Source organism: Hemiscyllium ocellatum, chromosome 50, assembly GCF_020745735.1.
Source record: "Hemiscyllium ocellatum isolate sHemOce1 chromosome 50, sHemOce1.pat.X.cur, whole genome shotgun sequence".
In the NCBI taxonomy this organism is placed as follows: domain Eukaryota; kingdom Metazoa; phylum Chordata; class Chondrichthyes; order Orectolobiformes; family Hemiscylliidae; genus Hemiscyllium; species Hemiscyllium ocellatum.
The window spans coordinates 3,494,706-3,516,923 of record NC_083450.1 but is presented as its reverse complement, the minus strand read 5'-3'; the positions used below and the strand labels follow the sequence as shown (position 1 = coordinate 3,516,923).

General features: G+C 47.5%; 1 protein-coding gene across 3 annotated transcripts in view; it reads right to left on the bottom strand.

Moving 5' to 3' along the window:
• Window positions 1-5,359: 5,359 nt before the first annotated feature.
• LOC132805563 (regulation of nuclear pre-mRNA domain-containing protein 2-like) overlaps window positions 5,360-22,218 on the bottom strand; it is an 80,382-nt gene continuing 63,523 nt past the window's right edge. Inside the window, exons 7-11 of one of the 3 annotated variants that reach the window (XM_060820689.1) lie at window positions 17,996-18,171; window positions 16,937-17,225; window positions 14,121-14,336; window positions 11,772-11,987; window positions 5,360-10,067 (exon numbers count right to left, since the gene is read on the bottom strand). In XM_060820689.1, the coding sequence (XP_060676672.1) occupies window positions 7,309-10,067; window positions 11,772-11,987; window positions 14,121-14,336; window positions 16,937-17,225; window positions 17,996-18,171 (3,656 nt within the window). In that variant the 3' untranslated portion in view covers window positions 5,360-7,308. Of the gene's footprint in view, window positions 10,068-11,771; window positions 11,988-14,120; window positions 14,340-16,936; window positions 17,226-17,995; window positions 18,172-22,218 lie in introns of all 3 variants that reach the window. The other 2 variants (XM_060820688.1, XM_060820690.1) reach the window with 2 other exon arrangements.

The window sequence follows — 22,218 nt, the reverse complement described above, 5'->3', positions numbered from 1 at the left end:
TAGGTCTCCAGCAATTCTTGATCCAAAATAGATTGGAAATTTAGTAAGGTAACAAACCAATTTTGTGAGCCATTGTTGACAGATCTTGCTGCCCCTATTTATTTGCCTGACAGAAGTACATAAAACAAACTGGGAGGTGAAGAGATCACTGCATTTCTATTATCTGAAGAGCTTTGTGAGGAAGAATGAATGTGAGAGTGGACATTGTGGACTGTAAGTCCTAATAGGATTACAGTCCTGAAGAAGGGCTCCTGCCCGGAACGTCGATTCTCTTGCTCCTTGGATGCTGCGCTTTTCCAGCAACACATTTTCAGCTGTAAGTCCTAATAGAACATAATGTTAAGAAATGAGAGGAGTAGGCAATTCAGCCCCCTCCAGCCTGCTGCACCATTTGACATGATCATGGCTGACCTCCTCCCAGCCTCAAGGGCATTTTCCTACTTTCTCTTCATCACCCTTCACCCCATTGCTCATTAAATTTCTATCTAAGTCCTCCTTCAATTCAAAGCAACAATATATACAACGTTCTGAGGCAGTGAATTCCACAGATGTACGGCTCTTTAAGAAAAGCAATTTCACACCTGCCTTAAGAGAAGTTTTGGAGTCACTCTCACTTCAATCACGGGGGTTCTGAAAAATCTCTCTTGGAACATTACTTGCAGTAAACGCAGGTCTAAAACTCTGGTTACCTAAACTGGTTTAAAAAAGCCAGCTTCTCAGATATCTTACAAAATCTGGCCTTGGGTGGGGGAGAAGCTAAAGAGGAAAATAAGTTCAAAACTTTACAGTTTGCCATTCTATAATGCAGAAAATCCCTTTTTAATGGTAGACTCAATGCAGCAACACACTGCTAATTCAAAGCAGTTTTGAGGTGAGGACTTACCTTCAACAGGGCAAGTTGGACTGATGGCCATAGAATGATACAACAGCAAGAAAAATGAAAACAGATTTGGCCGTTCTTATCCTTGTCAGGAATGGAATGTCTGAATTAAAGTACAAGTCCAACGTTGTACACCCATGCATAAGTTTCTATTTGTCATTTCATTGTAGGTCCAAAACATCATTCACTTTATAATTTATAATTCCCCTTTAGTACTAGCAGTAGGAATTATCAATCAATCTTCAGCTGTTTGGAAACAATCTGCCAATGTTTTTTTTTGAAAGCCAAGGCAGAGTGCCAATAGACACATAGAGGGTGGAACATACAAGTAAAGATTATGTTTCATTATTGGTATATCCCCTCGAGCAGCAACAAAAAGAATCTTATTGCTGGGTTTTATGAGGGATTGAAGGAACAAATCTACCAAACTGGTCAACACAATGTGGGAATAAGTACAATTATTTTTCCTCTCATCGATAACCCTTCAAGACCTTGATTGAATTCTTGAGTCTTGAACACCAACCCAAGGGACACCTTTGACTGTTAGGTTGCAAGAATTCAGCTTTTTTTTTGGGGGGGGGGTTCAAACCCTAATGTAGCTGCACTTTTTTCTTTTATAGAATATTCCATGCTAGCATTGCTGTCGAGTTAAGTTTAGCTTCATTTCATTTTTGTAAGCTGTCACCATTTCTGTTGTTTCAATGAACTTATGAGCATGGCTTTGAAGGCAGGTTTTGACTAAAATGTTCCAGAGTACACTCCCATCAATCTGAAGTGAACAATCTTAATAAAGAGGGGCTATTTCTCAGTGTGTACATTCTATAGCACCTGGCACTGGGTCAGTTTTGTCGAGATAAACACGTGCCTGGGGAAGATACCAAGGGGGTCCCGATTTTTAAAAGTTAAAGCAAACTGCAAGGTTAACATGGAGAATATGAATTAGGAATAATTCTTGCTCAGTTTCCATTCTTCATGGACCCTGGCTGTTGCTTCGATTCTGAATGACCATTCTCCTTCTAGAATGTTCTCAAACAGTTGGTCGACTTGGAAACTGAACAAGATAGCCATAAAGAAAATGGGATGCATCTACTCAAAGAGATGACAGAATATTTGTACATGGTTCTTAAAAAAAACACTAGAGGCCACAAGAAATGTTACTGATGACATGGCTGTGAAATCTACAGCTACAGCAAACTGCTTTGAGAAACGTATCATATGGTGCTTAGAGTCTCAAGTCATGGCTTCCCCTATTATTCTTTTATTAAACGGAAGTCTTCTTTCAGCTGTACAATGTTGCCAAGCCTCTTCTACTCAATCCATGGATTACTTTTCTCAACAGCTCCTTTCACAACTTGGCTCTTCACAACAAAGTAGTGAATTCAAAATTCCAGCTTTCCAGACTTTGAAAGATATGGGTGGGTATCCACAGACAAAATGAACAATTTGGCTTTAATGCCAAAATGCTTTTTAATCTTCCTTCACCATCGCTCCAATGAGTCTGGGGAACATATGTACCCAAAATGGGTGAAATACCAAGATGCTTCATCCAATCTATCTGAAGTGACCAAAGTTTCAGAAGTAATACACTCCTCCAATATGGATGGACTCATTAACATATATTCTCAGAATACAGATAACAGATCTTTGATAAGATCGTACAGCTAGGAAACAGGCAATGTGTGAGGTACTACACCTCTACACACCCACTTGTATTTACAAGTTTGATAGGAAGATCAAACAAGGTGATCAATGAAACTGGATCAAACTAGTTCCTCGGATCATAGTGAAGACGTATTATTCCAAGAAAGTACTGCTGGTTTGAAGGCGTTCCAAATGACAGCCTCCTAGATATGAAGGGTTCCTACTAAATTCAGAATGAGGGGCTAACTCAGAAACAAACATGAGAGAAGTGACTGTACCAAATATATAAGCGAAGGCTTCATTCGCAGGTGGAGGTGAAAAACTTCAAAGAGAACACATCTGACATTTGAACTGAACCTTTGCAAACCTCTCATGGCTTTCCCATTGACACTGATCCCAAAGCCAAGGTTGGTAGAGTTGAATGCCCAAATAGGCAGATGGGCAAAACTTTCTATGAAATGGAGATGTTGCAACAGTGGACTGCCCAGCACTTCCCAGGTTTTCCTGACTGCTTCTTGTTCACATCTTGCAGGAATTGATTAGGGAACGTTTTCCAAAACTGGAAAGTTAAACTTCAGTGTGGGGAGAAAGGTTTTGTGTTTAGCTGCCAAATATGGGCGGGTGGTGGTGAAAGAAGCAGGCAACTTTCACAAACCTCTATCAACAAGTTAATGGGTAACTATTGCAGACCTTTAGAGGGTTTTTTTTCTGGGGGGGGGGGGGGGGGCAGGGGAAAGGCAAAGAAAGTGTTCCTAGGCAGTAAGTCATTCAAGAATGCCACTACAAGGAGAACCCCATCCCTTTGTCAGCAGAAACTGACGTCACATTTCGGAGAAAATAATAGCGTATTTTTTAATTTGCTCATCAAATTCTCTATATTAAATCAAAAGGTATTGAAAAGAAATAGTAACTCGAACCATCCTCAGTTTTGGTTCTGGCACTGGCTCCTTGGGAAAGACATTAGATTCGAGCAATCTCAAGTTTCTTCTGCTGTTGTGTAAGAACGCCAACTGCAGAAGGCAAACGGGATAAAGCTTCCTTCCATGCAACTGTTTTAGTGTCCAAAGTTTACGGTGCCAAGTTGTGCAGTGGCCAGAACGTCTGTAGCAGCATGAAAACATCCAGTAAAACACTTCCATGAGCAACACTTCATGCATGTAGACCGACGAGGTAGGACTTTTAGAAACGTGCACTCGTTACACATATTGTCAATCTGGTAATGACACCACCCACCCCCAACCATGAGGGGCTGTTTTCAGCATGTTAATATAAATCAATACAGGAAGCCCTTTGACAGTCTCATTGCTGGGGGCGATTACACCACACTGCATTCTGCAGGGAAGAGGCTATTTCCCATCCCCACCCCACCACGCTATTGCTCATTCAAGGACTTGAATTTCCACAAACAAGAAATGCCACCAGCGACATGACCGTGCTGGTTCAAATCTACGGCCACAACTCCATTAAATCGCTTTTGAGAAACCTGTCTCAAGTTGCTGCATACCCTAGTGTGTTTTTTAAAGTTGAAGTGTTCTTTCAGCTGTAGCATACTGCCAAACCTCTAGCAGTTGAATAGCGCAGTCAGTTAAACACACATTTTACATCACTCAATTGTGGGTGACCAGTCCTGTCCAAATGGGGATGTTAGAGCATTATGCATAACCCTCAGCAGACAGTATGCTGTACTGTCACTTGGAGGAGCAGCTGCAGGGATTCTATTCAAGAAATCACCCAGTTGCCCAGTAAGAGCTGACGTGTCTGAATTCAAGATAACTCTTGGATTGGGAACACAGTATGCCATTTTAAGATGTGCCAGATTACCTCAGTTTTAATCGTGTATCTGTACATTAGGTAGGGAATGAGCCAAATGCACACAATAGCAAATTCATACAGATCTTCAGAAAACAGATTTCACCAGCCCCATCCCACTTGAGTAACGTGCAAGGTTCACTGCTTGTGGCAAAATGCTGAATCCTTATTCATCTCAAAAAAAAATTAGACTTTTTTTTTATTAAAGTAATTACAGGTCATTTCCAAAAGCATTTCAGTTGTCTCTCTAAAAGCAGGCAAAACTTTCACTCAGTTTGACTGTTTCTAACACAGATAGTGAAGACATCGTAATCTAAATGCGTTAACTAGATGACATATTTACAGAGGTATGGTTTCATCTGAAAAACCACTGGATCTATAAAGTTATACCCTTCCCCTGCAGCCAAGTTACATTCACATGTAATAACAGCATTATGGAGAAGAGATGTGAGAGATCAGTTCAGTTGTACAACTTAGCTCCAGTAGCTTTAACTTGAAAAGAATCTTCACAGCTTAAACTTGACACTGCATCCAAATTTTACATCTATAGTGTAGTTAATAAAAATTGCTAAATGCTTACAAACTCTTCAGAAAAATAAATGGAGAACTTGATCTTCACTTTTTAATTCAGGAAACAAAAAAAGTTTTTTTTTCTGTTGTTGCTACATACAACATTGTACATTTCTTCTGAATGTAAAGATGGAACATGTTTGTTTGTGTGTGTGTGTGTGTGTGTCGATTTTTTTTCCCCCCCAAAAAACTCAGTTACTAATACAGCCAAAGTGTTTGGCGTCAGCACAAACTAGACTGTATGGGGCTAAGTCAGGTTACACTGGATCCAACTCAATTTTCATTTCAATTCTTCACCTTCAACAAAGCAAAAGGCAAGTTCTGAAACAGACTGAACATGAGTGTTTTACAAAGCTGTTCCAGTCACTGCTTGATGTTGGCTCTCTATACCTGCATCACCAACAACACCACCCCCCCCCCCCCCCCCCCACCCCACCCCCACGCCTCTTTATAAGTCATATAAAGAGGAACAAGTGTTATTCAGCCAGGTACTTCACCAGGCCAAGCAGGTTACATTTAACAAACCAGTGACTGGGACAGAACAAGCCACAGAAAAAGGCATCCAGAAGCACGTTAGGCAGTTTTAGCAGCCGATCAGCAAGCGTGGGGTAGGAAAATTCAAAATACTTTTGAACAAGTTGCAGAGAATTAGGTTTTACTCTGCCTATCGCATTGCTGACTGATCGGTCTACTATAAAGAGCTTGTAAAACGACAGAGGAAGGTTTATTCCAAAGATTCACCATTTTTCTTTTGTAGATAAATGCATTTGTTTCTTTGTTAACTGCAATGCCATTAGAAACACTACACATCTTAACAGCTTAAAACTGTGCCCATTGCACAGTCCACAGGCTCCAGTCCTGCCCGTTAGGTTTTTTTAAAAAAAATCTTCTCATTTCCGATTGTTGGGAGTCTCGGGAGGTTCTCAGCCAGATTATTAGATGGAGCATTTTCCACCATTCCCACATCTGGGATGGACAACCAGGGGCAGTGCGCTTCAGATTCCAACACCAGCATTGGCTGCCCTCTCCTTGGCACCGTATCAGCAGCACTGGCATTGCCAAGGGGAAGACAACTCCATCCTAGTGGCTGACGGTGCCGCTCTGGAGAAAAAGACAGGTTAGTGGGAGAAACAGGGACAAGCTATACATTTCAGAACAAGGAGGGGGTTTAAAAAGGAGAAACGCCCACCCTCAAAGCACTGCACAATCCACACACAGGCTGATGTGAACCCTCTGCCAAGGAGCTGAATCAACACACACTTGTTATTTACAGAGGTGGGGGGGGGAAAGCCCAAGCCGTTGGCACAGAATCCTCTCCAGTGAGTAGGAAATGGATTGTACAGTTAACACCCACCCTGCCCAATCAACACTTCCCTCTTGAAAAGTGTCTGGTGCAGGAAACACACAACCCTCTACAAAATAGTGTTCATCGCGTTGACTCAGAAACAATGAGGTGTCAGCTTTGAAAATTCTAGCCCTGAAATTTGACTATGGGTGGAGGGGAGGGGAGGGGGGGGGTTCACTTGCAAATGCTTTCAATGACAACAGAACCATTTGCAATTTGCATTTAACCACATTTTTTTCCCCTCCACAAACTAGTACACGTAGTAAAACTGTAACTTTTTTTTAAAAAAAACAAACACAAAATAGCAAAGGGTTTGGACAGAGGCTACAGCATCTTAAGACGGTACTCTTGAGGATCTTTTCAGCAATACAAAAGTTCTACTTTGTGTGAAAGGAAACGGTTCTCTAGCTCCGTGTTGGATTCCTACACATCCTGGAAGTTTCCAAGCTCCTTCTGATGAAAACTCGCTGTGCAGTAGTTTGTAATGATACTGTACGGAAACATTTAACCTTACATACACCTCTGACCTAGCACAGCAGGTCAGCTTGGGGAAGGACAGAGTGGGAGAACAGGAAGTGAGCCGGGAGGGCAAACAGACAAGGACACAAAGAGACAAGTCAATGACTGACGATGCGCCACGCTGAACCCTTGCCACTACAGCCACAACAGCTGCTCGGACAGCAAGGGTTAGAGATGAGTTTTCCACGTAGCCTCCAACACAGAAACATTCCCGCTCGTTCTGCAACGCATCTTGCTTTCTCAGTACCGAGGAGGCATGTAGGGTCGCTTCGGAGCCGTGGAAAAAGGGGGGCTCCCGAATGGCAGACCGGGCCGCTTTCCACTTTGAAAAGATTCGCGAGGCCTGAAAGAGCCCCTGAAGTCTCTCTGGAAGAATCTACCAGGGTTACTGTACTCTCGCTGGGGCGTAAAGGATTGGCTATAGTAATCCCTTGGCGACCTCTGCACTGGAGGCCTGCTGGCTAAGCCAAGGAAGTCTCTTGGAGGGCAGGGTAATAAGCCTAGGAGTTCTCTTGGGGGCCCGGCTAGTGGGCCAAGGAGGTCTCTAGGAGATCCAGGCAATGGACCAAGGACGTCCTGAGGAGGGGGGACTGGGGGTGGGACAAGCGGATCCCTCGGAGGGGGGCCGGGAGGTGGGACCAGGTGATCTTGCGGAAGAGTGCCTGGCGGAGGACCCAGAACATCCCGGGGAGGGGGGCCAGGGGGAGGGCCTGGTGGGGGGATTGGAGGGGGGGCCGGGAGGGGGGACCAGGTGATCCCGCGGAGGGGGCCCAGGTGGCGGCACCGGGGGGCCGGGTGGGGGTCCAAGGTGGTCCAGGGGCGGGGGGCCGAGGTGATCCCGCGGAGGGGGGGGGCCGGGAGGTAAGCCGGGACCGAAGTGATCAGGGGGAGGAGCAGACGGCGGCCCGATGTGGTCAACAGAAGTGCCGGGGGCCGGCCCAGCGTGGTCCCGCGGAGGCCCGATCTTCTCATGGGTCGTACCAGGTGGCGGCCCACCGTGATCCTGAGGGGGACCCGAGAAGGAAGCGTGCTCTCTCAGGGAACCCGACGAGACAGCCCCGTGCTCCTGGGTGGGGCCGGGAGGCCCGAGATGGTCATGGGAGACAGGAGGGGGAGGAGGAGGGGGAGGAGGACCCGGGGGCAGACTCAGGTGATCCCGCGGGGGCAGTGGAGGCAGCCCGATCTCTCGCAAGGGCACGGGAGGGGGCGGGGGCCCGATGTGATCTTGCGGGGTGCATGGGGCAAGCACGTGATCTGGCGGCGGGCCAGTGGGGTGCCCGACGTGGTCACGGCTTGGGACGGGGGGAGGCCCGATGCGATCGTGCAGCGAGCCGGGCGGGAGTCCCATTGGCTGGGTCTGCCTCTCAAAGGGGGCGCTAAAGCTGTTGGACCGAAAGCTGCTTGAAGTGTCAGGGAACTGGAGGTGGTGCTCTTCGAACTGGCTTCGAAAACTGGGAGGAATACCTTGAGTCATCTCAGAAACGTCAAGAGAGGATGACTCATCTTCAAAGTCTGAAATGTTTTCGCTCTGTTCAAACCAACTGCTCCTGGAGCCCCCTCTCCCATGACTCAGATTCCCTCTGCCTGACCCTCGGCTAGAGTCCAGAGTCTGAATGGGCTCCCCAAACATCAGCCTCCCTGCTGATGGGGTACTGGAACCTAACGTTTCAATGGGGGCTCCTTTCTCCTCTATGCTTTTGGATAATTCAGAGGTGGATATGTGAGTCTCTATACAATGCTGCTCGTCCTCCCCAGTCTCTGCAATCCCAGACTGTCCGAAGATCGACAGGCCCCCTTTTTCGCTCACGCCTCCTGTCGGCGCTGGACTAATGGGGCTCTCTGAAGGCTTCTCGTCAGTCGGCCGGCGGGAGGCATTTTTGAGCATGTTTTTAAACTCGATGGTGGAAGTGGCAGAGACGGGGGAGCCTAGCGACACAGCTTTCTCGATGCTGGTGACCGGCAGGCGGCTGTAAGACCCGGCACTTTGTGTGGAAGACGGCTGGCGGGAAGTGAGCGAGTCGGAGAACGCTTTCGGAAGCGACCCCGCGCGAGACAGATCTGAGAAAGAGGGCTGCAAGATGATGTTGTTAGACTCTGAGGGGAAGAATGGATTGTTCTGGCTGGGCGAAGACAGGCTCTCGTGCTCAACCCCCTGATCATCATCTCCGTACCCCCCCCTGCTATTTGACCTGCCACCATAAGCCTCCTGCTTTTTAAGGATGGACTTCATAGGCTTGGAGAACACAGACTTGAGGCGACTGTAACTGGTGGAAACAGACTGGTATTCATTGGGACTCTGATCGGCTTTATTTGACTTGAGAATGGATTTCGGCAGCTGCTTCCCCAAGCCAGAGACTGAAGGAGGTGGGCCTGCGTAGTCAAAATCAGTGCAGGATTCACCCGGGTAAAACTGGTCAGGAGGGGAATCCCTGTGGGGAGATGACTGCTCCCACATTTCGGAGGGCTTGAAAGAAGGGGGGAACGGGCTCCTGCCACGGCCGTACGAGGAACTACTTTGGTAAGAAGGCACAGTGTTGGAAATCTCTGAGTAAGCGGAATCTCTGTTTTGCGGGAGGGAAAGCGGGGGGGAGATTGTGCTGCTGGTTGAAGAGGAGGGCGGGCTGATTAACTTCGACAGCAAGGACATTGGATCAATCGGGCCTGGGGTGGCTGGCTTGTCCATGATCTCATCTTGGGTGGGGGTCCCACCTCGCTCGTCACGGACGGGCGTGCCGTCCTGGTTGTCCAGCATGGCGCTGCCGGGGTTACGGCTCGCGTCTGACGGCGGCAGCAGACTCTTCGAGTCACCGGAGCCCAGGTTGCTCAGCAGCGGGATGTTGAGGTCCAGGGCCTTAAAGCCTGGGTTGACCTTCAGGAAGTTGTGAATCTTCATCTCCAGACTCGACGGCGAGGGCGATTCTGCCTCGGTTTCCTCTGCCACCGCCTCCGCCGATGACTTCTGACTGGTCAAGCCTCCCCTCGATCCAGAGGCGGTGCTGCGGAGGGAGCTGTCAAGCACTGTAGTGTTGGCGGGGCCCTTCAGGTTTGCACTGGACAGAGCAGGGCTGTGGTTTACAGGGGCCGAGTTCACAGATGAGCCAGAGGAAACTTCAGACGCAGGCGAATTTGGAGAGCAGCCGATCAGCCCCTGGATCATAGACTGGGTACTGGCATTAATAATGGGAACACCTTTATCTATCGGACTGGTGACACTGGTCACCGCCAGGGTAGAAATGTTTGAACTTGCACTGCTGGATGGAACAGAAGTGTTTCCTGTCACACTCTGAAGCAATGATGAGAGACCTAGTATCAGGAGAAAGGGGAGAAAGAAAAAGGATATTTCAGTACATTTCAACCATAGACTAACTTCTAACATTTCATCCAACACAATTGGTTAAAGTTCTGTTTAAAAAATATACACTTTGATGACTGTCCTTTGTTAATTAAGGTACTCCTCTTAACATGCGCTTACACTATACCTTCACTTCAGTAAAAGTACTCTGGTGTTCTCCATAAGAGATGGGAGAACTAGATTCTAACGTGAAGTTGAGTAGGCAGTTGAAAGCTTTGAGAGGTCCTGAAGGTGGGAAGGAGGTGGTCAGAAGATTGTAGAAAGCTTGATTAACTGTGCAATTGGTTGAAAGCTTTATGCACAGTGGAGTCAAAAAAACAAGGAGTGCATTGATGCACCGGGTTTGAATAAGGCAACATATCAGAGGTGCTTCACAGGAGCAGACTTGGCCAAAAAAACCAAACAAAACCATCAAAGGGTGCCTGAAGGACTCAAAATGTTAACTGTTGCTCACAGACGCTGCCAGACCTGTTGTATTTCTCCAGCAATTTCTGTTTGTTTCAGATCTCATGGTTCTTTGTCTTATTTAAGTCAAAGTGGATTGCACATCTCGGTGAAGAGGGGTAGGTTTTAAGGAGTGCCTTAGATCAAGAGAGAGAGAGAGAGATGCTGCAGGCAGAGGAATTTTAGGATGAAATTCCACAGCTGGAGAGTCAGGCTAGCTGACAGTTGGACAAGGGGAGTCCGGAGATGTATAGGAGTGCAGAACTCTTTGAAGAGGTATGGGGGTGGCGGGGGGAATTGTACACTTGGTAGAGGTAGCCAAGACAGGGAATGGCAGAGTCATGCAGCAATTTCACTACAGGAATGTAAAATTGGAGACCCTGCTGGCATGGAAGTCATTCTACACCAGCAAGGGTGACAGACTGACAGGAGTCACAGAAAAGCTCAGGCTCACAGAAGGTGGGGAGAGCGTCGGGGCTGTCAGAAGCCCGGAAGGTAACAGAAAGCATGACACAGGAGGTTTTATACTTGAGCAAGTGCAAAGCTTTCACGGGGTTTGAAGGCGAGTGCAGGCATGCCAATGTGCTGCAGGCTCCAACCAGCAACTCTAAATGCCAAGGGAGCCGATATTCTGCTTATTGTTAGCTGGGTTTGAGGAGGAGGACTCTAGGGCAACATTGCATGGATGGTGAACAACAGGCAGCATCCACTGGCTGGAAGGACCAACTAAAGCAGGCACCTACCCTCAAACGTGCTAACCTCGACACTTTTGACAAGAAAACCAAGCTGAAAGCCACATTTCGACAGAGGAGTTTGAAGGTCACAATGCTGAAAACACAATTCCGCAATTTTTCTTTCATTAAATTGAGAAGTGCTAAGGCCCATAGTGCCGGGGGGGGGGGGCTGACCTTCGAAAGAATGAGACTGTAGCAAAATAATGAAGCTAACCACCAAGGTGACAACAAAGATGATGCTACAACCTGAGGACTGCTGATAAACTTTAAGATGAAGGCCCCAGAAAAGCAGTTAAAAGTGCAAAAAGATGCAATAAACAATTGGGCTGGAATTCCAAGCTTTGGAAAACTCATCTCCAGGTGGCCTGGATTCCAAGTGACTGGTGTGAAAGACTCGGGTGCTGAGTACAGACCATCAGATGGAGGAGGAGAATCAGGGTCTGCTCAGGTGGAATTTTGTACAGTTCCCTAGTTTACCTTGCAGAGCTGGAGCAGAGGGCCCCTGTGTCTTGCTGAGTGCTGACAAGATGCTCTCTGGAGTTAATTCAACTTTTGACAGGATGCTCGCCAGAGGATTGGGAGTGGCCGGAGAAGGCTTCTGCGTGGGGGCCTTGAGGCCACTATTCAGGTGCCCGCCAGCAGGAGCCGGTGATGTTACCGCAAGCACAGGCGCTTGACCAACTGCTGGGCTGACTGGAGACAGAGGGGAGAGAAAAGTGAAATCTGACAAGGTCACCGATAGCCGAGCTGAGCAATCTGACGCAGCAGCAAAGAAATTCAAACCCAACCCCTGCTTCGCTGCAATTTGAAAGACCCAAGAGTTGGAAACAAAAAACATCCAGTTTGTGTCACCTCGAATGAAACATCTAGGCTAATGGGCACAGGAGATCAACTTGGCCCATCGCGTCTGTGCTGGACAATAAAGGCCAGTTCTAGACACTCAGCCCTGGAGGCTACAGCAATGCAAGTAAATACCTAAATATTGCTGAAATGTTACGAGAGTTTCTGATTCAACTACCCTTTCAATTCCAGCTAGTAGCTAGTTCTAGATACCCACCACCCAACACGGGAAATAAACTACCCTCAACTTTCCTCCTAGCTTTCTAACTCTTCTTAAACCATCTGGTTACCGAGCCCTCTACTCATGGGAAAAAGGGCCTCTCTGTCCACTGTGCCCACTCCTCAGCATCTTATACACCTCTGTCCATTTCCTTCTCCACCCCTGCTGCTCCAGGGAATAAAATCCCAGCCTTTGCAATTTTCCCTCATAGCTTAGACCCTCCAGCCCAGTGAATCTCCTCTGCATTCCCTTCAGTACATTATGCCAGAACTGCTCACAATACCCCAAATGTGGCCTTAACATAGCTCTAAAGCTAGACCACGAATGGGTCTCAACCCTCAGGATCCCTAATATACAACTGCCCAGGATGTTTAAGCAGGGGGAAGCGCAGTCCTAGCTGCTAAGACACCGTGAGAGAGGGAAATCCAGGATTTTGACCCCGCAACAGCAAGGAGACAGCCAAGTCAGGGTGGTGTATGTGCACATGCATACACACAGAACAGAAGCCTCTGCCTGCAAACACTGTGATGTTTGCTCTACATTCAACGTGAAGAATTAGCATGCTGATTATCCCACAATCTGCAGGGAGCGACATGCTGCAAGACTGAGGCTACACCAACACAGACAACAGAAAGCAAAGACATGGGTGCTGAATTATAGCCAACAAGAAAAAAAAGAGAAAACGTCTCAAAAACAAGATCATGCGAGCAGCCACATTATTCAGCACTCTCTTAACGTGGCTCAACCCATCTCAAAAGCAGAGTTAAACTCCCTCTACTTTGCCCCAGTAATGTGACACTGATGCTACTTCAGGATAGAGCACAATGCAACAGTTTCCCCGATCAACTTGCACTCCCCCAGAGACTGAGGATCAGTGGTAAATTAGAGTATCTGTTTCTCTTCGAGTGGCAAAAATCTTGTTTCATGGATACATTTCACTTAATGCGCACAAATAACCAATGAATTTCTCCTCCCTGACTCCAGATAAACAAAGTAAAAAGATCAAAACATTGTTGAAAGAACAGAATTTTGTCGATGCTCCCATCTTGAACTCATCAGGACATTTCACACAAGAACACAATCCCAAAAACCAACATCTATACGCCAATAGAGGACACTGCTGATGGGCTGATTTCCTCCTTGAATTGGCATTCTTGCAAAATGTCCTGATGAGTACCAAGACAGAAAGCTTTGGTCAGAAGTGTCCTTTGCCAAGTACTACTTACATTTGGTAGTGGCAAAGACTTGTGTTCATTTAGCATCATATCATAACTCTACAAAAAAGCCTCTCCAAACTGCTTCACATTCAAGAAGGGTTGTCATTTTTCACAAAACATGCCCCCTCGCCCCCCTCAAATAATTAAAATGGATCAACTGGTCGTGCATCTTAAGTGGTGTAGCTAAGGTTGGATTATTCCGATTGGGAGACGCCATGGGATCCTTGAAAAGGCTGGTGGATTCCCAGATGGGGCAGGGGGACATTTCACATCTCGCCCGAAGCGCGTTTTAACCACGGCAGTAGCCACGCGTGCCTGCACTGGTGAACCAGCTTGGAACACGCGGTCAAAGTCCTGGAACTGGGCTGGAGGGCAACAAAGATCCAGTCCAGGCAAGCTGTCAGGCATGAGCAGCCTTCTGTTCGGTTACATTGGTCACTCCGACTTGAGGGGGAAGATGGTAAAAGGAACCCAACCCTGGAAAAGAAAAACAGCTTGTGGAGTGTTTTGTATGTGGAGTGGCTCCAGGCCAGCTCCTGCATTGCTCACCTGTGTTCTTCATCACGGTGGTCAGGCTGCTGAGGATGGAGCTGATTTTGCCCAAGTCGATGTTGGCCAGGTTTGGCAGGGCCAAGGGCGGCGTTACCGTGTTGCTCTTTGCCTGCGGGGTCTCTACCGGGGTCAACACCTTCTCTGGTTGGGGACTCGCGCTCACCGCCGCCGCTGTGCTTGGACTGGATTCCTCTTTTCTCTCCTCACTCTCTACTGCTAAAGAGCAACGATTGACAGGGAGGGTGGGAGAGAGAGGGTGGGGGGGGTAGAGAGAGAGATAGTGGGGGGGGTGGGGGAAAGAGAGAGAGAGAGAGAGACAAGACAGAGAAAAGAGAGAGAGGAGGGGGAGGGGGGGAGAGAGAGAGGGAGGGGGGGGGAGAGAGAGAGAGAGGGAGGGGGGGGGGAGAGAGAGAGGGAGGGGGGGGGAGAGAGAGAGAGAGAGGGAGGGGGGGAGAGAGAGAGAGAGGGAGGGAGGGGGGAGAGAGAGAGAGAGAGGGAGGGAGGGGGGAGAGAGAGAGAGAGAGGGAGGGAGGGGGGAGAGAGAGAGGGAGGGAGGGAGGGGGGAGAGAGAGAGGGAGGGAGGGAGGGGGGAGAGAGAGAGAGGGAGGGAGGGGGGAGAGAGAGAGAGAGGGAGCGGGAGCGGGAGAGGGAGAGGGAGAGGGAGAAAAAAAAAAGAGGGAAAGAGAAACAAGTTAGAATTAAGTTTCCCCAATAGTGCACTTACCTACAATATTCCTTCCATCCCACCGATTTTCACGTTTCTCAAATGCCCAGACCGCTAAAAATCATGTGACTGCACAAGTGGATCCAATTCCATTCCAGCCAATCAAAAATGTATCCAATTTCGAAGAGAAGCAATGATAATGAACCCTCTGAAAGGTTGCCTTATTGGGCACTGACCCATCAGCTCAGATAATGTAACAGCCCACCTGCTCAGCTACATTCAGGAGACCCGAATGAAATATAATCTAATCTACAAAAAAACCTCTAGCTTGACTCCAGATAGTGACAAAGCAAGCATACAAGAACTTGTGTATCCCACTGCTATTCCAGAGCGCCCATTTCACCCAAACGGCTCTTCCTGGGACGTACAGCTAACCAGTGATGATAAAGTTGGGCCTGTGTCATCTCCCACCATCAGGACGGTTTGGTGTCTCTGCCAAAGGAGACTCATTCAGGTCAAGGTACTCGAGGGCTGCACGAACTGGGGAAAGAGAAACCCAGATCTAAAGACAAGACAGAGTAAGAAATAAACCTGGCACAACAGAACTAATGCTACCAGAGTAGAGAGCAAAGGGAACGTTTTCATCTACAAAACAAAAGCTTAGATTTAAATGTTAAGGATTGAAAAAAAAACAATTTAAATGTAATAAAATAATCCTGAAAAATGACTAAAAATACATGCGAACGGATCACAAAGGGGAGGCAACGGGCCTAGTGGTGTTGCTGCTAGACTGGTAACTCAGGAAGGCCAGGTTAATGTGCTGGGATCGTGGGTTTGAATGCCACCAGTGAAACCTGAACGTAATAAAAACCTGGACTACAAAGCCAGGCCAACGTCACCACGGTAGATTAGTGTTTTTACAACAATCTCCTTTAGTGAAGGAAATCCTTACCTGGTCTGGTCTGTGAGAGACTCCAGGCCCACAATGCGGTTGAATTCTAACAGCCGACTGGTGATACATGCTGGCCAAGCCAGGGATACCAATATCCCATGAATGAATTAGAGAAAAAGCAGGGATGATGGCTAATAAAAGCAGGTGAAAATACTGACAAAGCACAGAGATTTATTTAGAGGGATATGGCACGTAATTGTAGTTCTCAAACTTGCCCAGGACCCTGGTCAGACAGCCCTTTGATAAGTGTGCACAGTTACAATTGCCACGCTTCCAGAGGGACCCAACAGAGCTGGAGTATGTGCAATGGAGATGGTTTACAAGGATGGCACCAGATTGAAGATATTAAGGGTGGCACATTGGCAGGTCTGTCTCACAGCGCCAGGAACTCTGCTTCCATTCCAGCCTTGGACGAGTGTTTGCATACTCTCCAGCTTTCCTCCCACAGCCCAAAGGTGTGCAGGCTGGGTGGATTGGCCACACTAAATTGCCCGTAGTGTTCAGGGATGTGCAGGCTAGGTGGACTAGCCATGGGAAGTGGTCTGTAGTGACTTGGAACGTGCCAGCTTGGTGGGGCTAGCCATAGGCAATGTAGGGTTTATGGGGAGAGGGTGGGAGGGGCGGGGGGCAGGGTCTGGGTGGGGTGCTCCTCAGAGGTTGGTGCGAACTCTGATGGGCCTAATGACCTCTTTCCGCACTGATTCTACTGCACTAGCCGGAGAGAGCAAACTGGTCGGGTTGTAAGTACTCTTCAGAAAAGGGAAAACCGTGACAATGCCTGAGAGGAATCTTTAAAATCCTGAATGGGATGGTGAGAGTAGGGAAGAGATGAGGAGTGAGTCTTTTTACCTGTGGAAACAGGTAAAAAGAGGGACTATATATCTCATCCTTGCTGACAGATCTGACCTGATGGGGGTGAATATTGGAAAGGCCTGAGACAGTGGTTGGTATTGGAGTTCACCATCGCAGGTCACAAGGTAAAACGCTCAGCTGCTGCTAAAAAGACACGAGGCAGGGATAAGAAAGCAGAGAAAGATGTGGTTAGGAGTCAGGAGATTGGGGGAGGAGGGGTGGCTGTGCATTATGAACCGCCAGCTCAGTCTGGTTGGGACCGACGACGCCTGGTGGTGTGAGGGGTGATTCTGTAATTCCCTGCGTTCAGAAGCATGACCGGCCGCCCCTTTCTGAGCCTGGTACCTATGATATTCGCTGCTCCCGCTGCTTCGTCATCCGAGAGCTCCATGTCCTCGACATCACAGTTATCACCCGAGGCGTCCGGTGTCAGCGGCCCGGGGCTCTCCTCCAGCTTCTTCAGCTCCGCCACGGGCTCTTCCAGCGGCCGCACGGGGGACTCCGAGCCGGTCGGCGACGGAGCGTCCATGCTGGGAGACGGAATGGGAGACTCGTCTGGATCCGGCAGCGTGGTCTTCAGCTGGTCCAGCTTCTTCTTCAGGTTGTTGACTCTGTTCGCAAACGTCTTGTACGCCTGTGAGGAAGCAGAACAAGGCAACGGTGGAGAAGATCAAAACTAAAGATATGCAGAATTGCAATCAGTCCATGCTGGTGGGGTGCAAGGTGAGGATGATGGGAACACTGTTGTGGTTGGGCACTAGAGGGAGCGGGCAAGGTGAGAGCAGAGGTGTGGGAATTAGGACGTAATTGGCCACCCCTTGCCTATTCCAAAAGCTCCAGCGTCTCAGTCCTGAGTTTCAGCTTTCCTGGCATTTCAACTCTCTCGTTGCTCACCCACTGACCCCCCTGCCCATGACCTCCTGTAACGTCCCAACAAAGTTTAAAGCTTCAACTTTCGACAAGGCAACCTTCTGTGCTTATGTCAGCTCTCCCGAGTTTCATCCCAATCACTGGCCTGTTTGTGTGTGCCGTTTTCACTCTCACTCACCTGCTTCTAATCTGGAATATTAGCTGGGTGTCTCTCTCACTCACACACACACACACACTCAGAGGCTGCCTGAGTACTTCCAGCATTTTCTGTTTCCAACTCAGATCTGCAGCATTTGGCTATCGAGTTAATAGTACACAGCTCTGAAGTAAGGTAGTTACTTTTTGCACAAGAGATGCTAAGAGTTACAGAACAAACTACCAGGGGAAAAAGAATCATGGAAAAGGCGTGAAATGGCCTCAGGGGGAAATTAACTGGCTTGCAGGAGATACATTTGCTGAGAACCCTCTAGCAATGCAGTTATAAATGCAGTCTGCACCCCTGCACAGAGAAGTCCCATCTGTAAAGACACTTACATTAGCTACAATCTTCACCTCCTTGTACTGAGCCTCATAAAAGATCTCTGCATTTTCGAGTGCTTCGATCAGCGGCGGGGTCTTCTTCACCTCCCTCTCGAGCTCGGCACAGAAGTCTTCCAACTTGGAGCTGGATTCTTCAAAGTCTTTGGAAAAGCGTTTGCCTCCAGCACGATCTACACAGACAGAAAGAATGAGGGACTCCTGTGACTGAACAAATTACCAGCAAATCGGGGCTGCTCTGAAGCAGGGAAAGCCCAGCGCGATTTAACCAAGAAAGGAAAGCAGGCCTGGACAATCTGTTGTGAAGAGGAGATACAGGGTTACCAACACTGAGTGGAAGGCTAGACTAAACGAGTGAGTGCTTTCTCTTGCAAAGCTGGGTTATAAAATTTTATTGAAGGGTTCAAGATGATCCCAAAAACACACCAGGGACATTCAATGAAAGTAACAAATGACAAGTAACATACATATCTTAAAAAACTATATAGAGTAGCATTAAAACATTGCAAATGCCCATATTTGTTGTCCCTAAACAGTTATGACTTTTGGTCACGTTTACTATCAATACTCTCGCTTTTTTTTAAAAACTTCAGTCAAAGGGTGTGGGCATCACTGGCCAGGTCAGCATTTACTGTTCATCTCTAACTGACCATGGACTTGTTCTTGTTTATTTGCTGTTGGTAGATCCAGAGTATTGTCAAGGAGGGAATCCCAAGGTCTAGCGGCACTGAAGGAATGGCCAATATATTTCCAAAAATCTAAGGATGCTGGAAAGCAGAAAACACTGGGAAAAAACTTGCAGCTGTTGACAGAAACTGGGTTAACGATTCAAAGTCTAGTGAACCTTCTTTCCCAGCATTTTCTAATATATTTCCAAGTCAGGACGGTGTGCGGCTTGGAGGGGAACTTGCATGGGGTGGTGTTCCCAACATACCTTGTCTTTCCAAGCTTTAGTGTTTGCAGAGTTAGATACTGTTGGCAAAGCTGCCTTGCTGAGCTAGCGCTATTTAAATAAAAAAAGGGATGTGTGTTACTGGCAGGGTCCGTATTTATTGCCACTGCCACAATACTTGGCTGGCTTATGAATTATTCTGCAGTTTCCAGGTTATATTAAGTACAACATCACTGCAGATCTTCAAAAGGAGTTTTGTGTAGCACTGTAATTGCAGATTGCAACCACTGGGTAGCACCATACCCCACTGTACCCAACGCGGTGAGAAACAGCAAAGGAGCCAATGCATTGTACAGACTGGGAGGAGTGTGCAGTCGGGTCAGTCAGCATCACTTGTGAAGGATGCCGGGGAGGGTAGACGTGTGTGAAAGGGCAGCAGTGAGAGAACAGAGAACCCCTTCAACCAGCTGGCACTGGTCAGAGCTGAACTCAATTGTCACTGAAACACAGGTAGGTTCCAGTGGGCGGCACGGTGGTTAGCCCTGCTGCCTCACAGCGCCAGAGACCCGGGTTCAGTTCCCGCCTCAGGCGACTGACTGTGTGGAGTTTGCACGTTCTCCCCGTGTCTGCGTGGGTTTCCTCCGGGTGCTCCGGTTTCCTCCCACAGTCCAAAAACGTACAGGTCAGGTGAATTGGCCATGCTAAATTGCCCGTAGTGTTAGGTGCGGGGTAAATGTAGCGGAATGGGTCTGGGTGGGTTGCGCTTCGGCGGGTCGGTGTGGACTTGTTGGGCCAAAGGGCCTGTTTCCACACTAAGTAATCCAATCTAATCTTAACAACAGAAGGTGACTGATGGGTATTTTGTCCTTGTCCTTTTTTTGATTGCTGGAAAAGCGCAGTAGGTCAGGCAGCATCCAAGGAACAGGAAATTCCTGAAGAAGGGCTTATGCCCGAAACATCAAATCTCCTGTTCCTTGGATGCTGCCTGACCTCCTGCGCTTTTCTAGCAACACATTTTCAGCTCTGATCTCCAGCATCTGCAGTCCTCACTTTCTCCTTTTTTGATTGGCCAAGTGATTTAAGTCGTGAGAGGTTATTACAGCTGAAGAGTGTAGTGAGAAGATTTACTTATAAAATATTTAACGTATAAACTCATTAAATTGAACAGAGATGGCTAGATTGGCAATGCGTTGCAGCTGCAGTATGGAGGCGCTGGTGGACACTGGTGCATTCCATTGGGTTTTTTCAGATTGGGCTGAGGTAACCCGTAGACTGTTACAGGACTCTAATCTAGGGTCTTTTTTTATTAATAATGTTAACGATCTGAAAGCCAAGGCAGAGTTTAATATCTATATTTGTTGACAATACAGAAAGATGTTACAAAGAGGGTGCAAGCAATCTGCAACAAAGACCTGTTGCTTGTAGACACGATCAAAGAACAATACAACACAGGAACAGGCCCTTCGGCCCTCCAAGGCTGTGCCAACACAGTTTGCCCTTCCATACTAAAACTGCCTTCACTGACAGGATCCACATCACTTTATTCCCTTCCTATCCATGTATTCTTCTTGAATGCTGCTGTTGTATCTGCTTCCATCACCTCCTCTGGCAGTGTGGTCCCACCACCTGTTGTGGGGAAAACTTGCCTCCCACATCACTTTTAAACCTTCTCCTCCCACTCCCACCACCCTCCCCCTTTCACCTTGACCCTGTGTCCCCTAGTCATTGACCCTGCCACCTTGGGGAAAAAGCCTCATACTTCCCACTCAATTCCCACCATTCACAATTTTTAAATCTTCTACCAGGTCGTCCCTCAACCTCCTGTGTTCCAGTGAAAAACAAACCCAGTCTATCCAACCTTTCTCACAGCTGAAATCCACCATACCACGCAACATCCTGGTAAACATTTCCTGCACCCCCTCCAAAGTGTCCACATCCTTCTGATAGTGTGGTGACCAGGGCTGTATGCAAAGGCAGATGGAGTTTAATGTAGGAAGGTGAGAGGTCATGCACTCTGATATAGCAGGGATCAAAAGCAGATAATGATTTGAATAGAGAAACACTCCAACATAGTGCTGCACTGAGGAGCTGGGTGTTTTTATGCATAAAACACAAAAAGTCAGCATGCATATGCAGCAAGTAAATGGAATTTTGGCTTTAATTTCTCATGGCTTGGATCTTAAAAATAGGGAAATAATTGACACTACAGCACAGGGTGTTGGTGACACCACACCTGGAATACTATGTACAGTTTTGGTCTCTAATTAAGAAAGGATGTGCTGACAATGCATCGTGTTCAAGAGAAATTCATTAGGTTGATTCCTGAAATAAAAGTGTTGACTTGTCAAGGACGGCTGAGCAGATTTATCTTTATGAATTAGAGATTAGAACTTGGTGTTGAGGTTGCACAGGATGTTTGGTGAGGCCTCATTGTATCCAGCTTGGCTCATCTCATTAGAGGAAAGCTATTGTTAAGCTGGAGAGGGTTCAGAAACGACTTACCAGGATGTGGCCAGGAATGGAGGGTTTGAGTTATAAGCAGAGGCTGGATAGGCTGAGACTTTTTCTACTGGAGCGTAGGAGGCTGAAGGGTGATCTCTCAGAGGTTTTTAAAATCAGGAGGGGTATAGATAAAGTGAATGGCGTGTGTCTTATCCCTTCGACAGGGATTTCAAGACAAATAGGTCTATTTTTAAGGTGAGAAAGCAAGTAGTTAAAAAGACATGAGGGGCAACATTTTTCAATTTGTGTGCGGAATGAACTTCCAGGGGAAGTGGTGGGTGTGGGTACACTTATAACATGTAAAAAACATTTGGATAAATACATGAATAACAACTGTTCAGGGGAGTACTGGCCAAGTGCAGGACGGTGGGACTAGTTTAGTTTGGGATTCTGATCGACATGGATTGATTGGATGAAAGGGTCAGTTTCTATGCTGTATGACTCCACTAGTGGGGGAAGTCTTGGACGAGGGTTACAGAGTTGGAGGTCACTCATTTAAAGCTGAGAAGCAAAGGACCGTTTCTTCTCCCAAGCGCTGCTGTGAATGGCTGGATTTACCAGAAAGTTATAGAGGCTGTATCACGGAAAGCTTAGAACTGGCACATGAGAAACCGTGCTCTGGGCGAGGATCGGCCATGATTTTACTGAACGGCGAGGCAGGCTCGGGGGGGACCGAAGGTCCTACTCCGATTTCTTAGGGTTTTGTCCAAATCAAAAGGAGGGCATGCATGCAAGCCAATGATAAAAGTAAGGTTCAAAACCCTTCCCCAGTGTTCCGCAACCATTCATTAGGTTAATTTGCTGCATGCCCATTTCTGCACTCTAC